The 24,297-nt window shown below is 32.8% G+C and overlaps 3 protein-coding genes across 7 annotated transcripts in view; 2 read left to right on the top strand and 1 right to left on the bottom strand.

The window, feature by feature from the left end:
- The window catches only part of LOC125051899 (paired box protein Pax-6), a 49,398-nt gene extending 37,900 nt beyond the window's left edge, over positions 1–11,498 (top strand). For all 4 annotated transcript variants that reach the window (XM_047652522.1, XM_047652520.1, XM_047652521.1 and 1 more), the window contains 3 exons: positions 5,286–5,461; positions 6,148–6,308; positions 10,419–11,498. In XM_047652522.1, coding sequence (XP_047508478.1) covers positions 5,286–5,461; positions 6,148–6,308; positions 10,419–10,507 — 426 coding nt within the window. In that variant the 3' untranslated portion in view covers positions 10,508–11,498. The remainder of the gene's footprint in view (positions 1–5,285; positions 5,462–6,147; positions 6,309–10,418) is intronic.
- A 552-nt stretch (positions 11,499–12,050) lies between these two features.
- On the bottom strand, positions 12,051–21,128 carry LOC125051709 (transmembrane 7 superfamily member 3-like). Of its 2 annotated transcripts, none has more exons than XM_047652230.1 (9): positions 20,763–21,128; positions 20,028–20,351; positions 19,219–19,478; positions 18,799–18,970; positions 18,532–18,699; positions 18,194–18,346; positions 14,617–14,877; positions 13,825–13,984; positions 12,051–13,020 (listed from the first exon to the last, which is right to left on the bottom strand). In XM_047652230.1, exons 1-9 carry the CDS (start codon positions 20,836–20,838, stop codon positions 12,951–12,953), a joined length of 1,644 nt encoding a protein of 547 aa, XP_047508186.1. In that variant the 5' UTR covers positions 20,839–21,128; the 3' UTR covers positions 12,051–12,950. The 2 variants fall into 2 exon arrangements, with proteins under 2 accessions (XP_047508186.1, XP_047508187.1); XM_047652231.1 differs by having other exon boundaries at positions 20,776–21,128.
- A 732-nt stretch (positions 21,129–21,860) lies between these two features.
- Positions 21,861–24,297, top strand: part of LOC125051860 (ankyrin repeat and sterile alpha motif domain-containing protein 1B-like) — a 95,319-nt gene continuing 92,882 nt past the window's right edge. The window contains exon 1 of the mRNA XM_047652457.1: positions 21,861–22,052. Coding sequence (XP_047508413.1) covers positions 21,949–22,052 — 104 coding nt within the window. The 5' untranslated portion in view covers positions 21,861–21,948. The remainder of the gene's footprint in view (positions 22,053–24,297) is intronic.

Below are 24,297 nucleotides of genomic sequence, written 5' to 3'. Positions count from 1 at the left end.
TGTATATCCGTTGCCTAGTACCCATAACACAAGCTTCACCAGCTTATCATAGGACTAGGTCAATTGTTGTGAATTGTCTTAAAAAAAAAAATACTTTTGATTGATTACAAACTCGAGTTTCGAATTCAAGTTTGAAGTTCAAACTCTATAAAGTATAAATACTTCAGGTATTTTTAATTTAACCGAAAAGTCAAGGACTGCTATTAATATCAAAGCCTTTAACAAAATATTAGTTGATCAATGAAATTTAATAAATGTTATTAAATTTCAAAACACTTTACGTCGACTGCGCACTTATTTAATTATAAATATTTTTTTAAATATATTAGCACTTAAATAAAAATGTCATCGTCACTAACGTACGTCCATTCGAGCATGTAAAGCACTCGTGCCATTACCCGACACCGCATTAGTGTTGCCAACAGTTTAAAAGATCGTTTATCACTGAACTTGCCAAGTTTTAAAACGCTCTTAATACGATATTGCAACAAGCTTTTAACAATTTTATTTTATTGAATTAGCGCTCGACTTTCATTTGTTTTAATTCCTTCGTTTTAGCGCAGTTGATCCAAGTGAAGTTGAAAGTTCTGGGTTCAGTTTTAGGGGATAAAATATAAATTAACAGCAGAAATATTCATTACAGAAATGTGCTTTTTAAGAAAAATCAGAGCCTTTTTATTATAATTCCTCTCTCTAAGCATTACTATTTATTATATAGAAAACTAGCTGACCCGGAAAACTTTGTTTTGCCATGTATATTATTTCTGGGAAACATTTTTTTAGTTCAATAAAAATAACTATCTACAATAATAAAAATAGGGGTTGATCGTAGAGGGGTAATAATTAGGGGTTATATGTATTTTTGTATGTTGTATCATAAAATACAAATGGCTAAAAAATAACAATATTTTTTTGGGGTGAACACTAAAATAAAGTAGGGGAAATATAGATAGTAGCCGATTCTCAGACTTACTGAATATGCATAAAAATTTCATAAGAATCAGTCGATCCGTTTCGGAGGAGTATGGGAACGAACAGTGTGACACGAGAATTTTATATATAAAGAGATGTATTACAGATTATAGCAAAAGCCTATACAAATATGATATGTGTCAGAGAAAATTTGTAGTCTTAATTATACAAGCTTTTAAAGCGCGTCATTCTTTCTTAGGCCGTCTTCACTGAATAAAATACTGGCATATATCCAGGCAAAGCACTCACATTAACCTCTCGTCTGCTAGTTAACATTCCCTATGCACGGTCAACGAGTATTCAGGGCTGAAAGCTCTAGAAAATCCCACTTCTTAATAAGCGATACATGTATTCATTATGAGAGTATTACAACGAATGCATTTAGGTTTTAAAAATTATAGGCTTTTGTTTAATGAATTCAATGTCATCATGGAATATTACTTAACCAATATTCTTTTTGTTTAATCCATCGACGTCCGTCGTTCCACAACTGAGCGTTTCTTTGTTGCCGCGCACCACCTCTAAATATGTGGTACCAGCTGCTCACTGAAGTATTTCCAAACCAATTCGAATTAGCTAGCTACTTTTTTACCAATTTTTAAAAGGCCGGCTACGCACTTGCGAGCCTACTTTCAACGTGAGTGTCCTCCTGCCCGTTTGCTTCCTATTATATAAAAAAAGACAAGCTAGTGATTGGCTTTTTTTCTAAGACTTGCTGGTTTCGTCACGATGTTGTCTGTCACGAAATGAGCACGTATATATTACGCATAGGGATTCGAACTGTTTCAGTTAAATAAAATATATATATATTATATATATATTAGTAAAATATTTATTTATCCCATATTCATAGATCGAACAACTAAAAATTCCATACGAATAATTACGTAATTTTCATTTAGATTTATATACAACTTTAATACAAGACATTGCATATTATGAAAAGCTCAATGGCGCCATCTATTAATGTAAAATGTTGCATTGAAAAGCCTATGAATGGAATGTAAAATGCTTTTCGTGTGCTTGAGTCTAAGAAAATATGTAGGCCGTGAAACTTTTATTTATAACCTTTTTTACGCTTTTAAATTATTTTTAATCTGTACCGCCGTTTTTATTCAAGATCTTAAATATTAAGTTGTAATTTGTTTATAACCTTAAAAGCCACGTTTTGTAAGCTATACAGATTCGTTTAGCGTACTTATAAAACTCAGAGGTAATTAATAGGAGGTTTATTAAGAAACAATTGTAAAAGAAAAGTATTTTGCTTTTTTAAATCAGTCGTAACATAATCGGGTACTAAATCGTAACTCAGTTGATCAGTTTTGTATATACAGGCTTTGAGTATTTTGCCTGACTAAGACGCATTGACATAAATCGATACGAAAGAATCCTTGTCTTCAACTTTTCCATTTTTATCAACAGCCCTGAATGAAAATTGTTTCTTAGAGGTCTTGAAATTTAGGCGAAATTAAACTTTAATATAACGCTTTACAGTCCATATTTCACAGCTAAGGCTTTTCAGGAGTGTTTTATTTGGACACCACGTGTTGCCCCGGGGATATTTGTTGTATAATTAGAAATATATAACGGAATTACTTAATACAATACTATTTTAATATTAATTATTGCTTTTACTTTAGGGAACTTAATAAAACCTCCACAACGGTAAACGTGAACTACATTATTTCCATTACTCGACGCTTTTGTTTAACAGGAGTTGTGATCAGTGAGAAACTCGTTATATTCTACAAGAAGTGCCATAATTTTCGGAAAAATATTAAATTACATCAGAGAGACAGAAACCCGTTCATTATTTGTAGGTAAAGCAATTTAGCGCCTACACGAAGTACCTAATGTGATCTGTCCCTACAAAATATTTCCTTCAAAGGCAGTTTATAAATTCAAATATTCTACGGAATGTTCAAAATAATATTCACCCTACGTGGGGTTGTATTGATCCCGCAACCTATAGGAAACGCGGGGTGGTAAGTTCCTGTAAAGAGGGGAGTGTTTTGAAAAATTGGCACCCACACAGCCTTTACATGAAAACATTCAAAATGTAACCTTATGCCACCTCTATATGGTTGGTATTTGATTTAAAAACCTCAGGCTTGATAGATTTTTGCCTCTGTTCTGTATAGCTCGGTAAATGGATTTTATATTGGATTGGCGATTCTGGTCATGTTACTTAAATATCATTATTACAACTGCAAATTATTAAGGGAATACTCATCATTGGTACCTATTTATACTTTAAATTAAAACAGAACTTTCTAACGGGGTGTTAGTACTTATATTATCTGTTTTATCTGTGGAGTGATTATATTATCTGTGGAGCATCTAAACACAGATAAAAAATACTGCAGGAATTGTTAAAACAATAATATAACATTGAATTGTGGCTTGGCGGGAGTATAACAGAATTATGGCAAATCTCATTTAGTAGAGCTAACATTATTTCGTCCCAACTATGAGGGTAACAATTTATAAAACGGAACGACATAGGCGGGAAACGAGCTGTCATCGCTGTCACTTGAATGTCTGGATAAAAAGAAACTGTCATAATATTTCATCATCTTAACAATCTTGTAAGTAGTTTTCGTAAACCCGAGACATATGTATAATATTTAATTCTTTTAAATAAATCTGTGGTGCTACAACCATTTTAGATCTGGCCCTCAGATTTCTGTATCTGTATCATGATCTTTTGTTAATCTAATAGGAAAGTAGGTGATCAGCCTGCTGTGCCTGACACACGCCGTAGATTTTTGGGGTCTAAGGCAAGCCGATTTCCTCACGATGTTTTGCTTCACCGTACGAGCGAGTGTTGAATTTTCATAGAAAGAAAGACCATTGGTGCACAGCCGGATATCGAACCTACGACCTCAGGAATGGGAGTCGTCGAGATTTAATTCTAATAACTATTTTTAACATATTAAAATGTTGTTTAGTCTTTAAATACATAAGGAAAGTTCAATTGATAGATATTTTTAATTATTTGAGTAATGTTCGGGTTAGTCCAAGAAAAATATTTGCGTAAGATATGAACGAATCACTTTATTTTGTAATGCATGTTTTGTATCGTTTGATTAGCTAATGCAATATCTGATGCTAAAAGGGTCTAAACCTTTACATAAAACCACACTAATAACAAAAAACTAAATGTGTGTGCACGCCCTTTTTCCATTCTGCTGAACCCTCAGACCCTTGCGAACTTTTCCGAGGGACGAAATAAAATATAGTCGGCCACTCGCGATTTCGTCGAGGCTTGGGCAATAATATTATGACATATTACCTCCTAGCCCCCACCGACCTTCTTTGTAAGCGTATAAATTTTCCCTTTTATTTTACCGATGGAAAAAGAAAATTATTTCACAGAATTCTGGGTAAAACCCGAAATTATTTTTGGTATACCAAATAGTAGAGGTTTATTTAGAATTGGGGACATTGACATAGATATTGTTACTATTATAAAGAAAAACGAAACAATAAAACAATAGACTTTTAACTTCATACTTGCAAATCTTGGATCGTTTTAAAACTTTTCTCGCTCTCTATTATAATTAGTAATTCAAATAACATCTTTGCTTAAATTCATAATAAATTTTAGAGTAAAACCAGAATATTTGAGAATATTCAGTAAGCTTTGTAATATAACAAAAGCGCGGGAATGCCGGGCGCCATATTGTTACGCCATGACTGTCGGAAGTGAAGCGCACGTGAGCAACGCTTCCGGAGGCGCGTTCCGTTTCACGCAGTTGAATGTCATAATATTGTGGCAACTGAACTTAGAATTTCGCTTATACTTTATTAAATTGTAAGATTAATTGCTTAGTTATAAATCAGAACTCCACTAATCAAAAGAGTGAATGAGTAAATGGAAAATGGTTTTAATATTAATACATAAGGATTTAAAAACAATCTCTTCATTTTCATTCATTTCTTTATTATAGTAGGTCGTTAGGTAGAATATCACCATATCATACTATAAAATAGAAAATACGTGAATATTTATGTTGCATATGTATTGTTATGTATATCGTTATATAAAATCAAAATAAAATAAAATCCAATTCATAAACGTTACTGTGTCCATTGTGCAAGTATTTCACCCCTACATAGTTGCATTTAGCTTGTAACGCTGTCGTTGTTGTGTTCGTTTTTTTCGTTAATATATAACAATATAATATACAAAATAATAATCTACTAATATATTTATCTTACCTTCAATAGAAACGTTACGTCAATATGTGTTTAATTATAGACTATAGCATAAGTCAAGGATTCCATTTTTAAATATCTTCCTTCCACAGGTGTGGTTCTCTAATCGGCGCGCGAAATGGCGTCGCGAAGAGAAGCTGAGAAGTCAAAGACGAGATGCCCCCGCGTCTCCCCCCGCACCCCCAGCGAGGCTTCCTCTCAATGGAGGTTTTAACTCTATGTATAGTCCCATACCACAACCTATTGCCACGATGGGCGATACCTATAGGTGAGTGGAACAAATAATGCGATAAATTATATATATTATGTAATCTATATATCGTGTAAGTTATAAATGAAAATAACTAATTCAGTAATGTGGACGGCCACTAGATAAACCTTAAATCCGATTGACCGCAAACAATATTAACAATGTAAAATTATAAGACGTGAAGCAACCAGCGCCATCTAACATCGAATAGCTAAACTAAAGTGATAAGGTGAGAAATCGGGCGGCAAAGGTCGCGGCTCCTTGCTTTTCCCGCCAATGCACCGAGACGATCCGAAGTTTACCGCCGAAGGTCGCCCGACTTTCCACTCGAATTGATTTTTAATAGTGAACCTACGGGTTTAGCGTTTGTCGGAGCAAATTAACTTAGACGAAGTTCCCACTTTGGCTCAGTCTACGGAATAAATTGAATCGCTTTTTTGTTTGACGCTGTCTTTAGATGCATAATTCTGATTACCAATCTGACATTTCTTGCATTTTACTAACGCGTTTCTTGTTCATAGCCATTTAAATATCGAACACGCTAGTGCGTTTGAAATGCGAAGATGTTGTTTCAGAGGGATCCTTTATAATTATAGAACATGGCATCAATATACAACAAAAAAAGAATATTCTTCTAATAATAAAGTATTTTAATTAGGACTAACGTCATCGAATCCATATATTGACAGTGCGCTTTCCGATAGTTCGATGTCGGGCGGTCTCTCCTCGTCGTGTCTGCAGCAACGGGACAGCGGCTACCCCTACATGTTTGGTGATGTCCTCGGTAGTGGAGGATACTCAAGAGCACCGGCTGCTCATCAGCAGCACCCGGCGTATTCCCAACCTCAAGCGGCTGCCAGTACCGGTATGTATTTATAAACGCTTCTATTTGTCAAAGGGTTTACCCAATAGATAGATTAGTGCTAAAGTAAACTCAATGGTTTTTAGTAAGGGATTTTTTTTCGTTTTCGCGATTATAAAGAACGGGCAAGTCTGGCGCAAGATGAATAAAATGTCATGGGTTAAACCATAAACCAATTGATCTTATTTATGGTTAGTTATCACATATAAAGACCCGTTACAATGGTTAATCAAACTTAAGAACTAATTTCATCGTAATGAGCAGCGATGGCCTAGTGACTTCAGCGTGCGACTCTCATCCCTGAGGTCGTAGGTTCGAACTTTGCACCAATGGACTCTTTCTATATGTGCATTTAACATTCTAACGCTGAAGGAAAACATCGTGAGGAAACCAACTAGCCTTAGACACAAAAATTCGATGGTGAGGCTGATCACCTATACTACTTGCCTATTAGATTAACATCATGAAACAGATACAAAAATCTGAGGTCCAGACCTAACAAGGTTGTAGCGCCACTGGTTATTATTTCATCGTAACATAAACATAATATGAGGCTTAAGCAAAGATGATTTTCGAAAACTGGTTGGAAAATCTCACTCTGCAATCGGAAATTTTCGCGTCTGTAACAAAATCGGCAAAATCAGGTCTTGAAAAATATTTACCAACTTCGTAATAAAATGTAAAAAACGCTGAGTCAAGAGCCGGGGGCGCACAAGACCGCGACATGACGGGGAAACAAAAAATAAAGGAAAAAGAAAAAATGGAAGTTCGAGCCCCAATTGGATTTGCCGTTGTCTGTTCCTTACAAATGGCTTTTAAATTGATTTTGAATATTGAGCGCTTTTCAAAACAGTATTCGATTGTAACGTAAGGTTTTAGTTTATTATGATAAACGCCTATTACTATCGCGAAGGTTCTAGATCAGATGAAATATTTGACACCTAGAAAAGAATTGTTCTTCAAAATTATGCTAAGTCAAAAAATATTTATTCATATAGGTACACAATGTACACTTATGAACGTCAAAAAAGAAATATACATTAAATGCTTCTAATTTTACATTTACTGCCAGTTCTCAAATCAAGGGCGTAGAACGGAAGAGAAGAACTGGCAATAAACTCTCCGCCGCTCTTTTTAATCGGCGATTTAGATATGTGCTTTCCAACGCTTTTATGCCATTAGCATTACTAAAATTCTTATGCAATATGTGACATACATAATATTTAATACCTAAAATTGAATTGCTCACATAACACTTGACTAACATAAAAGATAGTTTTAGGAAGAAATTACTTAGAAATTGTTAACGAAACACAGTAAGTAGATTTTAAAACAAATAATGAAAAAATTAAATTACAAATAACTGTTTAAAAAGTAACAAATTTGCGAATTGCACCACTGCTTTAGATACAATAATTCTTCATAAAAATCATTGGCGCTACTATCTTTTTAGGTCTAGGTCTCAGATTTCTGTATCTGCTGCGATCATTCGTCAATCTAATAGACAAGTAGGTGAGGCTTTCTGCGCCTGATACCCGCCGTCGACTGTTTGGGACTCACGATGTTTTTCTTCACCGTTCGAGCGAAAGTGCGCACATAGAAAGAAAGTCCATTAGTACACAGCCGGGGTTCGAACCTACGACCTCAGGGATGAGAGTGGCTAGCTGAAGCCACTATGCCATCACTGCTCTTAATCATACTTTATATGCTGACAAATTTCGGCCAAATGCGAATATGATACTTTTTTTATAATTACAAAAAAACTACCTTTTCAAGAGGTATGAATTACACTATTGGAATGTATTAATAGATCTTATTATATCAGGATTTTATATCGTCTATAATTAGGAAAAAAGGTGAAATCTCGCAAAACGCATTACATAAGCAATGTATAAGAAAATATTTCATTTTCGCGAAATGTTGTAGATATTTGTAATAACGAAGTTTCTTTTGGCATCACCATTGTTTTAAAAAGCCATAACTTTGCCATTCGATGTTATATATCACGCAACGGACATTTTTACCGGTAGGTGGCGGAAAACGGTATGAATTATTGTTGTTGGCGCGTTTCATTGTTCCATTGCAGAGTTTTCAACGTCAACCGCGAACAAAGGAGTTTTTCACAATTCAAAATGCACAGTTTCGTTTCATTTACTCTTTGCACTCCTTCCACCGAACCATTTCCAGTTTTATTTAATAATGAAATCGTTTTTGGGTATCAGTTCACTTGATATTGATTATTGCTAATGGAATGCCCGCGTCGAATGTACGTGGATTCGATACGTTATGTATGAATCACTTGATCTGTATTATCTTAAGGTATTTTTCTATTGACGTGATAACGTCTTTAAAATCGTTTTAGTCGGGTGACATGTTCAGAAACTTGTGTCACACCAAAACCTCACGAGCGCGATCGCAGGTATAACGAGAGAGAGACGGACCGATCTCCCGTCTCATCTCGAGCGCTGCCAGTCATTCCGTGAATGTATGAAGAAAAATGTATATCATAGTCGAATAAGTAAACTTGTCATTTTACACCCGAAATTTATCATCAAAAGTGTGAATAAAACGATAGATGTAATTTAAAATTTGACAAATTTTTTATCTTCATTAATTCCTTACTTCCCAAAAACTTATATCACCAATAAGACGTTATCACGTAAACATCTCGATCGTAAACCTACTTAAAAACAACCAATATTTTTTTTTAATACAACAATATAAACTTTCATTATAATAGTACTGGATATAATAAGTTCCGGGTAAGAACCCGTTCATATATTCTTCATACAATAACAATCTATCTTCATAAAGTGACATGGAACCAGACCATTGAGCAAACGAGTCTCAAAGGAGCTGTTAACTGGTGATAATCGTGAACACACCCCTTTCCTTATCACCACGCCACACGCGTCTGAGTATTATACGTCAATATAAGTCGTAAACTGTTTATGAGTTCAAATCTTCAAAATATAATTGGCAATATTTTTATTGAATGACTTAAAACAATAAAATTTTCTATTATATTTATTATATATATATATATATATATATATATATATATATATATAATATAAATATTATATACTTATTTAGACCCAATGTTTGACAAAATTATAAATAACTTAACTTATTAATATGACATTTGCATGCATGCATATATGGCTGATTTTTATAATTAATCCATCTTATTGTACCACTATCTGAGCAAAAACGTTTCATTTCATATTTGATTTTGGCTTGACTTTAAATATTTTAAACTACTTAAATATGTCTTTGCGATAGTTTTTATAAATACAATATTTAAATTAATTATTGACACGATAATTAAATTTCGGTTAATACTTACAATACTGTTTAATATATATAAATTGTAGGTACATACAAGATTAGGTCAAATTATATAACATTATTATTATGCCCGAGATTAGACGTCAAATTCCATACACATGCCATACATAATCTAATACGAAACCTATTAACATCATGCATCAGTATCGGCATATGTCTAATAGGATTCCAATTGCATTCCATTACACACAATCGTGTTATCTCGGATATGGCGATTGGCAGACCAGTCATAAAGCCAGCCGTCTCGTGTAAACCACCCTTTGATTGGATGCCTATTTCTACGGGAGATACGGGTATATAACGATATGTAGGGAATATTCATGGAAGCGTCTAAGGCTTTACGTATTGAAAACAATAAAAGGGTAGACTACATAATATAATACGTGTTAGGTTTATTTTAGTAGCCAGTTGGTGCATTAATATATACCATCTACTAACAGTCCAGTTGGTGAAATTAGAAAAACTTTTGTTGTTTTTTTATTTTCTGGGTTTACTAATTGTATAACAAAAGTACCGGTATTAAAACTCTGATAGCTAGCTAATTAACTGTTTAATTTTGAGGTTATTTTTTCACTCATATGAAATAAATTCGTCGATATTTCGGCAACATATTAAATAATATTAAAACTATTTATTGAGCAATAATTATCTACTATAATACAAGCTGATATGTTATCGTACCGATCTAAGTCAAATTGGAACCGAAAAGGTCTCCCTTTTTTCTAATAGACTGCATTTTAATCTTGAATCTTTTATTTGTAGGTGTGATATCGGCGGGCGTCAGCGTCCCGGTGCAAATTCCATCGCAGGGGCCGGACCTCGCGTCCAATTACTGGGGAAGACTTCAGTGATCTCAGCTATTCGGGTTCCCGCATCGATTGCTCTCGATGCCCGAGAACCCGAGCGTGCCCGAGTCGCCATCTAGCGGCGAACTGGCGCACAACTACGCGGACGCTCATTTGTCTATGAACGCTCTCAACATGACAGCCGGCCATGACGTCATGCCCGCCGACATACAGGAGAACAATTCCGCGTCGTAAGTGCTACACGTGCGTTAAACTGATGATGTTCAAACTTAGCTCATAAGCTGACTAATCGATGAATTATGTTAATTCTCCATAGACTATACCTTCGCATCTAAGTGTATATAGCTGCCATCTATTGTTGGGTAGAGGTTTCGTTAGCGACGCGGCGGTATTGTGTTCAAAGTTTAAGAAATGTAAATGATTTGTGCCAACATTTGTAATAATTGAGTGTTACGCGCCCTTTGCTTGCACAACCCTTCTTCCTTTGATGTATGCGGCAGGGGTGCGAAATATTAATGCTATAGAGAAAAACGTGGCAATAAGCTTCGTTACAGCGATTTGTTTCAACCCTCTGACTACAAATTGACATTCGAGGCATGTTTGTATTATTGTATAATAGTTACATTAATAGATGTTGTAATGTGTTGAGTCACAATTAAAATAGCACATTTCGAAACGAATTAATTTATTTATTATCATTAAGAAGATCAATATTGCTGTGATTATAATTATTACGTAGGTGTCTAGTTAGATTATTTTTAATTCAATTGAAATAGTTCGGGAGCATGTCAAAATCGGTGTGTTAAGAAATCATCGTAATAGTAATGGTACAGCACAAGTCTCATTTTAATTTAAGGAAATGTAAATGGTTAATATATTTTTCATTAAAATAAATGCAATACGGATGTGTTATAGTCTTATAGACGATAAGATCTGTACTTAATTTTTAAGTGTAAAATAAATTATTACTCGATTAAGTGCATATAGATTGAGGAGATTACAGTGAAATTTATTAATAAATACGGCATTAACCATTTGTTTTGTTTTCTTTACAATTCGCTCCCCAATTCAATTTTGAAGTGTATCGAATTTAACAATAGTTTATTACTGACATTGAGAAGCTACGCAGATGACGTCAGAACATTCGAAACAAAACCTTATTCCGCTAAAATAGTGTTGCCATCTACGGAGCCATTTTAGTACTAAAATTATACTGTTAACTATATTTGGGCGGTACGTATTAATTTTGCGTGTTGGCGCTTTATAATCCGAATAGTTTTATATAGGGAGCCATACATTCCCCTATTTAGATTGGGAAGGGTCGCACAATGGGATGGGATTAAATGTTTTGTATTGTCGGCATTAGATCTCAAGTTATTCGGGCGTATGGCTTTTTCTTAATGGTAAACTACTTAATGCACCCAATGTTGTACAATTCAATTATTATTAGACCCATTCCGAAGGATTTTATCGTTATTGACAATATGGTATAAAATTAAAAGCGACGAATTTTAGCTTCTATGAAGAACAAATTCTTGAAAGGTTTTGATATAAGATATATATATACCTATATATGAGTAAAAGATCATTTAAAATACGTGCTTTATTTAAAAAGACAATACATTGTACTAAAACTAGATAAAACAAAAAATTGCGGAACAATCAAACACATGTCAGTATTGAAATAAACAATTGCACAGATTATCAACGCTTATAATTGGTTTAGATTATCTATGCCCCTCATGAGGGGAATTGAATTTCGAACGCATCTTTTGTTCCTAAACATGTGCGGTTTGAGTTAATAAAAATACCACTTTGTGTCATGTAGAGAGCTATTGTGAATTCCTTTATTTAAATAACAAATAATTTTTATTAAACGGTTATAAAGATACAATATTATGTTTTGTGATATTTAATTACTGACATATAATATAAGGTCTAAAATAGTGTTTGTTGCTATAGTAACGATACAATTTTCAATAGGCAATTTCTTTTGCATTTTACCACTAGAGGCGCTGTACAAATTAATATATTTTAAATGATTATTCCATAATAAAATAGAACAGTTATACTTAGTATAGGAAACTAAAAAAATCTAAATATTAAACAATAAACAACTTAAAGATATAAATATGTTTAGCCTTTACCGTGTAAATTACCACAGATAATATATGTTATAAACAAAACCTATATTAAAATTAATTGCGCGTACGCATATGCATCAAATAGGAAACGACCATTGCTATCTCTCTTTGTAGTATATTAAATGAAAGAGTCAGTCTATATCATGGGATGTTTGATTAAGTATTTTTGGTGAATTTGTGAGATCGCTTTGATTAGGGAATGTAAAAATGGCGCGAGAATGTTAACTAATTTAACATAGATGAGTTTTTGATATAGAAATCTAGGACGAACTGGTTATACTTTAATCCGTAATTATTTTAAATATTGTTCGAATATACATTTTAAGGAACGTGAATATTCATACTTAAGCCAATAGTGGAGATCTTTCACTGGTTACAGTGCTGCGCTGATTTCTTGAGATGACACGAGGATAACTGAAAGAGTAAAAGGAATACGTATATATATTGTTAGCGGACTAACGCCATCTTGTAGCAGAAACCTATATAAAGCGTGGCAACACCGGCGTTGACTCACTTTTATTTCGAGACTTCGTGCGGAACGGACTTGTTACTAACCTAACCTCGGTAGATTTTAAAAGTCTAAAGTACCTACACGTTCTAATCTTTTGTGTTTACTAATAATATATATATATATATTTAAAGTAACTTTTTAAACGCATTTAAATCCGTAATAATGTTCACTTGTCGATTCAAATGTTTAATAATCTGGGGATATTTCTCTCTAAGGGTAAGTAAGTACTTTTGATTAATTTCAGTTTTAATGGATTATCAGAGATCGTCCATCAGTTTGAGCTGACGTATCTGATATTTTAGGAATTGTATAATATTTGTTAGCTAGCTAAATTTCTTAAATATATGTGGGTGTTATGTTCCCATTTTCCCGATAATTTAATATCATATCAGAACAACAATTTTTATGAAATTTCACGCTTTTTTGGCTATTTTGGGGTCCAGTACTTGAAGTCGGTTATCTCTTAATAACTTTTAAAATAGTTTTCGAACCTTCGCTTAAATTAATATGTCAACCAACTAACTATAATACATGACAGTAATAGACGGATAGCTCTTTGCGACAGCCGTGAAACACATTTATATGAAAATTACATGAGCTCATGGCCACGTGACCATACAAATTCGTGGGGCGCCAATAAATGCATAGACAAATAAAAAACAGTGGCTCAACAGTCTTGTTCTGTATTTTAATAGGCATATACGTACCGGCTGGGTCCAAGAGGTGTTGCCCCATACAAGGATCTCGGGACTACAGGTCGAACGCTCCTAGGTGGTGGGGGAAATGGCGGACGACCGTAGTTATGAAAGTGTTGGAAGAGGAATCCAGACATCGCCAAACCAACCCACAAGAGACACAAGAGAGAATCTGAAATTATTTTTTTCGTTAATAAAAAAAAGGGTGCGTGTACTTATGTACGCGCGTAAGAAGTTACCTATACCTCTTTGGCATTATTAAAAATAGTTTTTGATTGCATGCTAATAATAAATTACAATTAAATAATCAAAGACTGGAAAAGGAGTCATTATAGGCAATAAAGTTCAGTTTACATTTGAAAAATTATAATAATTATAAATAAATATTTATTATTATTCTCTTACATTAAGTGTAACATAAATTCTATTTTTATTCGAATGTTGTTTTTAAATTTTGTCTAATGCCGTAGCATCTTCCGTGGGCAACTTCATTCTGTTAATTTTGTGTCACGGTGCGCGCGCATCGTAAAATTTCATTCTCATAAATTTTTCAGAACGCGCCTAAAGAAGTATAACTTCAAAAAGCATGTTTTAGTAGTTTGATGACGAAATATTTTGCCTTACATTGTGTATAACTGAGTAATTATACTATCACTTTATATTATTTAGTATATAAATTAGACAAATTATTTAGTTTAATTGTGTGGTTTGTCAAGTGACTTTCGTCTTAGTGGTAGAAAAATTATGTAAATGAGAGAGATAAACAACAATACATATGTATAAAAATATAAAAATAAATTTTACCTCCCCATTCGAATGGTGGATCTAAGACAGCTTTATTAAACTTCGGTACGGTTGCCCGTCTCACTGTATTTATGATAATATATTTCATACTAGAGCCCAAATAATAGTCCATAGAGTATACTACTGCGTACGCGCCGAGTATCGCGCAACAAAGTATATTTGACATAAGCGTCATAGACACCAGAAGCAAGGAAGTTGTGAGCATTATAAATATGAATAAAGTCCAGAAGTTTACGTCGAATTGTAGAGCTGTCAAACCACCTAAAAAGGAAAAATTTTAAATTATATTAGGTCCTTACATATGAAATTGGCGTTTTACGTTTTGGCCACTTTGACCTCAAATATCTCCTCTTTGGTTAAGAATTCCAAATTAAAATTTGTGCAGCTATTTACACATGTATTTGTGCTTCGATGTCCGTCATTCATTTGTTTTTTTCTTCTGTTTTTTTCTGTTTGCGTCACTCATTTTACAAAATGGAAAACTTAAAGTATCGCATTATTTACGAGTACGAGTTCCGCCGTGGCACTAGTGCTGCGGAAACGACTCGAAGGGTGAATGATGTGTATGGCGGTCATGTTGCAAAAGAAAACACAGTTCGTTTTTGGTTCCAACGTTTTCGTTCTGGAAATTTCGACCTGCAGAACAAGCCCCGTGGACGGCCTAAGACCCAAGTTGATAATGAAGTATTGAAGGCTTAGACCAGTGCCGATAATTTTTGAAACCTAAAAAAATTACAGTAGGATGAAACCCATTAGAAAAGCAGGGGAATATGATCAAAATGAAAGGAAAAATAAATTACGGTCGATCTGAGGTCGGGAAGGGGTAGGGGGGGGAGTTTTAAGGGTAAAAAACGGTTTATCTCGATTTCCGGCAAAACTACAAGTCCTATCGAAGAAAGTTAAATGGCAAAGTTGGAGGTAATAAAAAGATCTAAAACTTTTGTATTCACACATTTTTCACATAACCTCAAAATTTATGTGAAAAATTCAAAAAACCAAGTTTTTGGTTTTTTATTTTTATCTTTAACAAAAATATTTTTTTTTTAACGAAATTCGGTGAAAACTTACCTTTCTATGTCCCAAATACACTGTAATTTATTTGATTAAAAATATTTATTTGTTCACCTTATTTTGAATTAATATCGAAAAAACACCCTAATTTTCAATAGAAAATTCTGACGTCAAAATTTCAGCTTTTTTCAAAAAGTTGGTGTGCTTTCAGTTTGTTGAAATCTCTACTTTCTTATGGTAAAAAAATATATATATATTACCATAGTAAATCTTCTCAGAAAACGCAAAAAATCGTATGCAGTAACGACCAGACCTGTCATCCCCTTCCTTACTTCTCTATGAAATACGAAAATTTTAGCCCATCTAAAGGCTAAATTTTTTTTTAGGTCACTCAGGTATATATAAGTTATCTTAAAATAGTAATAAATAGACATCTGATTATAATTTAAAGAAGATTCATAGAGAAGTAGGGAAGGGGATGACAGGTCTGGGCGTTACTGCATACGATTTTTTACGTTTTCTGAGAAGATTTACTATGGTAATATATATATTTTTTTACCATAAGAAAGTAGAGATTTCAACAAACTGAAAGCACACCAACTTTTTGAAAAAAGCTGAAATTTTGACGTCAGAATTTTCGATTGAAAATTAGGGTGTTTTTTCGATATTAATTCAAAATAAGGTGAACAAATAAATATTTTTAATCAAATAAATTACAGTGTATTTGGGACGTAGAAAGGTAAGTTTTCACCGAATTTCGTTAAAAAAAAAAATATTTTTGTTAAAGATAAAAATAAAAAACCAAAAACTTGGTTTTTTGAATTTTTCACATAAATTTTGAGGTTATGTGAAAAATGTGTGAATACAAAAGTTTTAGATCTTTTTATTACCTCCAATTTTACCATTTAACTTTCTTCGATAGGACTTGTAGTTTTGCCGGAAATCGAGATAAACCGTTTTTTACCCTTAAAACTCTCCCCCCTACCCCTTCCCGACCTCAGATCGACCGTAATTTATTTTTCCTATCATTTTGATCATATTCCCCTGCTTTTCTAATGGGTTTCATCCTACTGTAATTTTTTTCACTTTTTATTTATTTTAAGGGCTATCTGCACTGGTCTAGCTATTGAGGAAGCGGATCCATCGCAAACCACGTCCGAGTTAGCTGCAGGCTGCGGTGTTAGTGATAAAACTGTTTTAATTAACTTGAAGCTAGTTGGAAAGATTAAAAAGCTTGAAAGATGGGTACCTCACGAATTGACTGAAGCAAACCGGCAAACGCGCGTCGACTGCTGCGTTACATTACTGAACCGGCACAATAATGAAGGTATTTTAAACCGAATCATTACCTGTGATGAAAAATGGATTCTTTACGATAATCGGAAGCGCTCAGCGCAATGGTTGGATCCTGGCCAGCCAGCCAAATCCTGCCCCAAGCGAAAATTAACCCCAAAAAAATTACTTGTAAGTTTGGTGGACTAGTGCCGGTATTGTTCATTGCAGTTTCTCAAATCTGGCCAGACTATTACGGCTGATGTCTATTGTCAGCAATTGCAAACCATGATGGAAAAGCTAGCGGCTAAACAACCTATTCTGGTCAATCGCTCCACGCCACTGCTACTTCACGACAACGCTAGACCACACACTGCACAACAGACGGCTACCAAATTAGACGAGCTTCAATTGGAATGTCTAAGACATCCTCCGTACTCCCCGGACCTTGCTCCAACAGATTACCATTTTTTTCGAAATTTGGACAACTTCTTGCAAGGGAAAAAATTTAACTCTGATGGGGCAGTCCAAATCGCCTTCACAGATTTTATTGATTCCCGTCCGACTGTTTTTTTTAGTAAAGGGATCAATGCACTACCTATGAGATGGCAAAAGTGCATAGAAAACAATGGTTCATACTTTGATTAATTAAATATATTATATTTAAAAATATTCGACTTTTTGTTCCTCCCATACAAAACGCCAATTTCATATGTAAGGACCTAATATTAAAATTAATTATTAAGTTAGGGCCATAATAGTGATATTATCAAATCAATGTCAATAAAAATTATACTTGGAACACACAGAACTAGGTGATATTAATATAATTTTTAGTATTTGTAGATAAATTAATATTTAAATTAAAAAAACATGTTGCACTCGGGGACTGCCGCGGTAAAGCTATTGCATATAATTTTTTATTTACTTAGGCAATTATAATTATTTATTTATTTATGCAGTATTTTTTTATTTGATATTAATTCAATCTACCACTCTAGACTCAGACTAACACGCCTATATAGTCTGTCTCACTCTAACGCGTACCGGCTGCACCGGCCGCGCTTACGCTACGTCAACGATCTCGTTACAGAGATGTGAATACGCAGTATGCGTTCTGTCCCACTCTAACGGGTATTTGCCGCACCTATATTACGTCATCGTGTGTTAGGTTTTATTTTCGTTACGGAATTTCTTGATTCGGTCGCCGCGCTTAAAGCCCGCGATAAAATCTAATCTTAAAAAATCCTTATAATTCGATAAAAACTGCTTATTATTAATATGTAAATATTACCTGGTAGGCCGTAGTAAATTATAGCTGAGAATAGAAACCCCACATCTAGTGTCGCTAGAAACACAGCGAGAACAGGTATACCGTAAAACCACCAGAACAGTAACCATATTGCCCCAAAACATATTCCAGAAAGTATAGACGCACCAAGAAGTGCTGTAATAAAAAACAAATTATAGTTTTCCAAAATGTTATTTAATTTTTGGCTTCATACATATAAATTTTTTCTTGATTCTTGTTTTTATGTATTTACGCAATTAAAAAAAAATTTAATAAGAAAAAAAATCAAACCAACATACATAAAATGCCTTTTGCGTTAATACAAAAAAAACATAAATTACCAGGTCTATCCAAATCAGCCATCAAAGAAATAAGTATATAGGTAACAATGCCGCCACTTATCAATCCTATTAAAAACATCTCAGTCTTAAAGAACCTGTGTCCGTAGTAACACACAAACAAACCAATAAACAATATGGACGCGAGTAATAATTGTGATAATACATCATCTGAAACAAAAACAACAAACAAACGAAATTTGAAACACTTTATTTGTTATGATTATACAATAATCGTAATAAATATTCTAGATTTATGAATATACGTACCAAAAATATCACAATCTCCTTCGACTAAAGGCGCGCATGCGTACGTATACGTTGGCACGTACACTGAATACGCGCTTGCGTTCTCTACACTAATTGCTACTGCCACGTAGATAGATCCTACACCTTGGTACGCACTGAGCATGCGTCGATTGTGGAGACCATTATCTGGGACCTATAGTATTATAATCAGCAAATAAACATAATTCAGAAACCAAGTAGGAAGTATGTCTTGGGTAGAAAAAGGGATATTGTATTGATAAAGAAAACACATATGACCCTGAATACAACCAAAATTTATAATTATGAGACAATTTTGCTGCATTGCTTAAACAGGGTGAAAGAAGACAAACAAAAATACACCTTTTACTGTCAAACTTATTTTTTTTAAATTCAGATTCAATTTAATAAAATCACACTTACAAACTCCCCATTTTCTTCAATATTGTCAACTGTCAACATTTTCTGAATACCTTCAAAATAAACATCAGCCTCGAAGTTTCGTTCAGGCAAGTACATTTTATAAAATAGCAACACTACATTACCAATAGTGTTGCATTTATCATCTAATTGATCTTTAGGTGGTGGTGCATCAACCAGAATATATTCATTATTATATTTAGTTTGTAGATATGGGGATATGGGCACGGGAAACTCCATGTTGCATCCACCAGGTATTGGGTCTGAAAGCGGAATTTGTTAGGGAATTTAATGAATATTACACATTTTTTAAATTTTATTAGTGTAGGCACACAAAATAGCATAGATTTCCCAAAAATAATAGAGAAAATGCAATAGATTACTCTTCCTTGTTTATTTTCTTCCCTTTGATGATATGAAACAACAATACTTAAGTTGCTTTGTTTATTGCATTGCAAAAAGTTTCTTAATCATACATATTGTAAAATTAAATGAAAATCTATTAATATGATTTACTAAACAGCAATATAAATGAGTCACAGATAATATGTGACACTACTGATAGGGCCAATAACAAATACTAAACAAATTGTGATACTGGCTAGTTATAGCCTATATTAAGCAAAATAATCAATGGAAAAAATATGAGCATACATAATATTATGTCAGAAGAAATCATAATTAATTTTTGTTTTGCTTTAAAAGTCAGAATATATTCTGAACCTTAGACAACTAGGTTCAGAATTAATTGTTCTAGAGAAGCTATATGCAAGGTTATAAAAGTAGGCAGTAAAAACAATTAAAATACATACCATCAAGACTATATCCATGAACAGATACATAAAGCAACAGACTAACCATATTTTGGTTTATTATAAAAAATGTATCAATAGTAGGTAAAACATTACTATATAATCCTAAATTGGTACCATATAAAGATGATCCAAGAACATTTGTAGTATTATACAATGTTATATTATATAAATGACTATGGACTTGAAATATTATATAAGATACATTCTTGTTTTCATTGATACAGTCAACTTGGAGAGTGGAATTTGCCTTTATATTTATAAAACCACCATATAACTCTTTATTTCCCCATGATAGTGTGTTGTTTAGTATGAGTGTTAAATCTGCAAGAAAAAAATACACAGTAGTGATAGCGATTGCAAACCGTTGAGATGGAAATTAGAGATATTTTTTTAGAATAACAATACTTAACAAATAGGCACAGCTTCACATAAAATTCTATATATGTGTATATGTATATCATAATTTTACTGTATTTGTAAACTTTGATAAATAGTTGTGTTTTCCTTTATTGACAACTAAATTATAATGACATGTATATTATAGCTTGATTATTTAATTATATTAGAAAATAATAATGTTTTAAACAATTTAATAAGCAAGTGTTCACTAATATAGAAGTAGTACAAAGTTTGTAGGATAATTAATTGATTATTTTGAAGTAGTATTAATTGATTTATTTTAGGGGGTGGTACTAGTTCGTTTTGAATTGGGTTTTATCGTTATTTACTTACTTTGAGCACATACATTATTTATTAACATTAACGTAAGGAGACAAATACCACACTTCACCACACTTTTTGAAGACATTTTACTCACTAACACAAAATTTCTTTCTAGCCAGAGTAAAACTATTAATTCTGTAATCTTAATTAAATTTGTCGGCAATCAGCTGTTGATGTTGACATTATAGAACAGCCGACGTAGCAATTATTAAATTGAATTAATAAAGCAATAGCATAATTAGAAAGTTTAATCGATATTTAGGATCACTGAACTTCTTATAAATCACAACATTATATCATTTTAAACCGAGTTCATTTAGTGAAAACTTTGCGTGTCTCACTTTTTTCTCAACTTTTGTTATTGTGTTGTAAACTGTCATGTGTGACTCAACTATCATTGTCAATTGTCAAAAGATCTGTGAACTGTGAAGACCTAAGGTAAAACAAATTTTATTTACCAATGTAAAATAGAACGTAACACCTCATTCACAGTTCAGCAGGGTTAATTTATAATATTACATTTCTTCTTTCTGAAATACATTGTAAGATTCTTTAAGTTTTGTGAATAAAAGTGAATGAGTCAATAAGACAAGTAAAGTCTAATTACACCAAAAATACCTAATAATTCCTTGATGTAATTATTTTATTTTACATTAATTATTTTCAAACAATTTATATTCCACAAATGTACTTACCAATTTATATCCTACATATTTACAAAACTATGTGCAAACCTATTATGTATATTCTAAGAATATTTTAGGTAGCTGGATTTTAAATTTAAGATTTTTAAAATTATGACCAGTAAGTAGGTACCTACTTGAAGTTAATTAAATACAATACTTAAACCACAAAGGGCTTTCCTATATTTTTTAAAAGTAACGGCTTTGTTGAAAATATATGAATCAAGTATTATAAGGCATACATAATAATAAAATAGTAAAGATTCTTAATCCGTTAAAAAAAAATATTTTTATGTAATGTCATGTCCATTCATTCTGTACTTTGTCGGTCATTCAATCGCAATATCGATTCCCACCGTGGCCGCTAGAGCGCACTCACGTCTAATTTAAACATGGCGGCTCGATCAATGAAGTTGTACTTGTTGTAGTGTGTAGTGAATTCTTTATTCTAGTGTAAAAATTGAAATGGTGATACATTGTGATCGTACTCTGATTTAAGAAATAAATGGGCCATGGGAAGAGGCCAGGATTTGTTAGATGCGGCGCGCAAAGGTGATGAGCGGAGTGTTGAGAAAATATTAGCACAAATAACTAAAAGGAGTGGTCCTTTTACAAGGTAAATTCATGTTTCTCGCTACATATATGTCACATATAAATTAAAATCCATAAGTCCAAGAACTAATTATTCCACATGGCCAGTTGTTAAAACTAAGTCTTAGTTCCGCGAAAATCTGGTCAAAACCAAAACATTGTATTGTACGTGAGGGTTTTTCAATGTTTACGACTCTGTTCTTCCAAGAATAGAATAAATTAATCTTGTGCATGTGAATAAGAATGCGGTTTCATATAATTAGGACCATTGTCCAATATTTAAGAAGTTCTTTTTAATATAGACCTATTACCAATTAGGAAAACTGACACAAGGCTGGTCACTGAATTTCTTGATTTATTTTGCCTTGGAATTGTAGAATCATAGAAAATATTAGGCCACAGTCTAATTTAGATGCATTATTCTAAAAATGAAATATTAGTACTTTAAGTGAAGGTACCTAGGACAGTAGTAGTAGTAGGATAGGTGATAAACTTTTGTATATTATTTTACATAAATATGAAGAATATAAATACGTTAAGTTAATGTTTATAATTGAATTATAGAGGATAACTCTATATTACTAAAATAATTGACAGCTAAAATTGTTTTATAATACAAAATAAATAAAACAAGTTAAAATGTACTGTGAGAGATCTATAAACTTGATAGCAAACATCATGTTAGGAGCCTTAAATTATAGAACTACAGCATGATTTTGGAAGTAAAGCATTATAAAACTTTAAAAAATATTAAACATACACTATTTTACTTATGGTCTAAGCCTTTGGTCTTCTTAATAGGTACAAATACTGCTAGGTAGCAACTTCACTTGGAAGTTTTCCCACTATTGAAGACTTATATAATGTCATTGTTACTAATTGATGTATTTTTCATAGACAATGATATCTTTAATTACGCACTAATAAAAAATACAATAGAAAAATGATCAATAAAAGTTAGTGAGGTGGTAAAACATTATCTATTTAAGGAAGTAAGTAGCTAATACTGTTTAAGTGTTTGGCTCTGTGCCAGACTGTTAAGGTGGTACATTGAACTTACCCATCACATCCCATTCACCTACATATTTATGTATGCAAGATGGTTTCATGAATTTTATGGCCTCTCTAAATTTCTTTCCATAATTTTATATTTGGATTATCTGATTAATAATATTGGTATGTTTAGCTTAACTTCAGACTCCTTCAGTTATTTATTGAATGTTGTTTAAATAACATTTCTAGGTATAAGACAATAGGTGTGTATGAATTCATAAAGGCTGATTGCCTACATGAAAATGATTTGTAAAATAGATGTTGAAACATTTGCTATAACCCACTGAATAAAGTAAATGCATTTGTATAAGTTTTCTAATCACTAAGAATGAGAATAATTCCTTGTCCGATTATTTGAATATGTTTCTTAAAGAAAAATGCAGTTTGTTTAAAATATTTTATAATTTATTTAAACAGAATCAGAAACACATACACGTAAATATGGAGAGTATAATCTGAGGCCTAATACCTATAACCTTATCATTACCAAGCCTGTCGCCTGATTAACTGAGAATCTTTACTACAAAAGTTGTGTTATTGTAACATCTTTATATCAGATATGGATGTGGGATTTTAAATTTATGATTTATCTCTGATGGCATGATTGTTGAGTATATATTCTAAAAGGCTTGGTAAACTAAGCAACAAATAAAATGAGGTTTCTGCGTATGTAGGCCAAAGCCCAAGAGGCTTTGAGACAATTTTTTACATAGTTGCAAATGATATTTCTATACATATTTAATGTTCCAGAATTGTGTAGTAGGTGATTAATAATATGAAAACATGTCTATGTATTGATTTTTTATCAGTACAAACAAACATTTAAGAATGGTATTATTAATAAAAGCTGGCCAACACGTGGCACACTGATATTTTATTAATAAAAACAAGCAAGATGGCATTTCTTAAAATTTCGTGCTTCCTTCCTATTTTGGTTAAAGTAGTAGTTATCTTATCTATAGCAGTTATCTAATCCCAGGAACCTAGATAAAGTGTAGTTTAGACAATGAGAAACGGTATAATATTGATGTACTGTTGTACATTTATAATGATTTGCCTGAAGGGAATATCTGCTGTTGGGAATATAAGGATATACATATTGAAATTAATAAACTATAAATTTCACTTGCATGAAAGTTTCCTTAAAGTCCATTAAACTAAATTTCAAAGTCCATTTTCCTACAGAAGCTGTTACTTGTTAGTTTCATCAGCTATTG

The sequence above is a fragment of the Pieris napi genome, chromosome 8 (assembly GCF_905475465.1).
Source record: "Pieris napi chromosome 8, ilPieNapi1.2, whole genome shotgun sequence".
Classification (NCBI taxonomy): Eukaryota; Metazoa; Arthropoda; class Insecta; order Lepidoptera; family Pieridae; genus Pieris; species Pieris napi.
The sequence above is the reverse complement of the archived record's forward strand: the minus strand, read 5'-3'. Positions and strand labels throughout refer to the sequence as shown.

What these genes read in the sequence shown, in the direction of transcription:
- LOC125051709 (XM_047652230.1), bottom strand. Translation starts at nt 20,838, where the DNA reads ATGTCTTCAAAAAGTGTGGTGAAGTGTGGTATTTGTCTCCTTACGTTA. An exon ending in AAATAATGTATGTGCTCAAA is followed by an intron (nt 20,352 to 20,762) that starts GTAAGTAAATAA and finishes TTTTTCTTGCAG; the next exon opens with ATTTAACACTCATACTAAAC. An exon ending in TCATGGATATAGTCTTGATG is followed by an intron (nt 19,479 to 20,027) that starts GTATGTATTTTA and finishes TTCCGCTTTCAG; the next exon opens with ACCCAATACCTGGTGGATGC.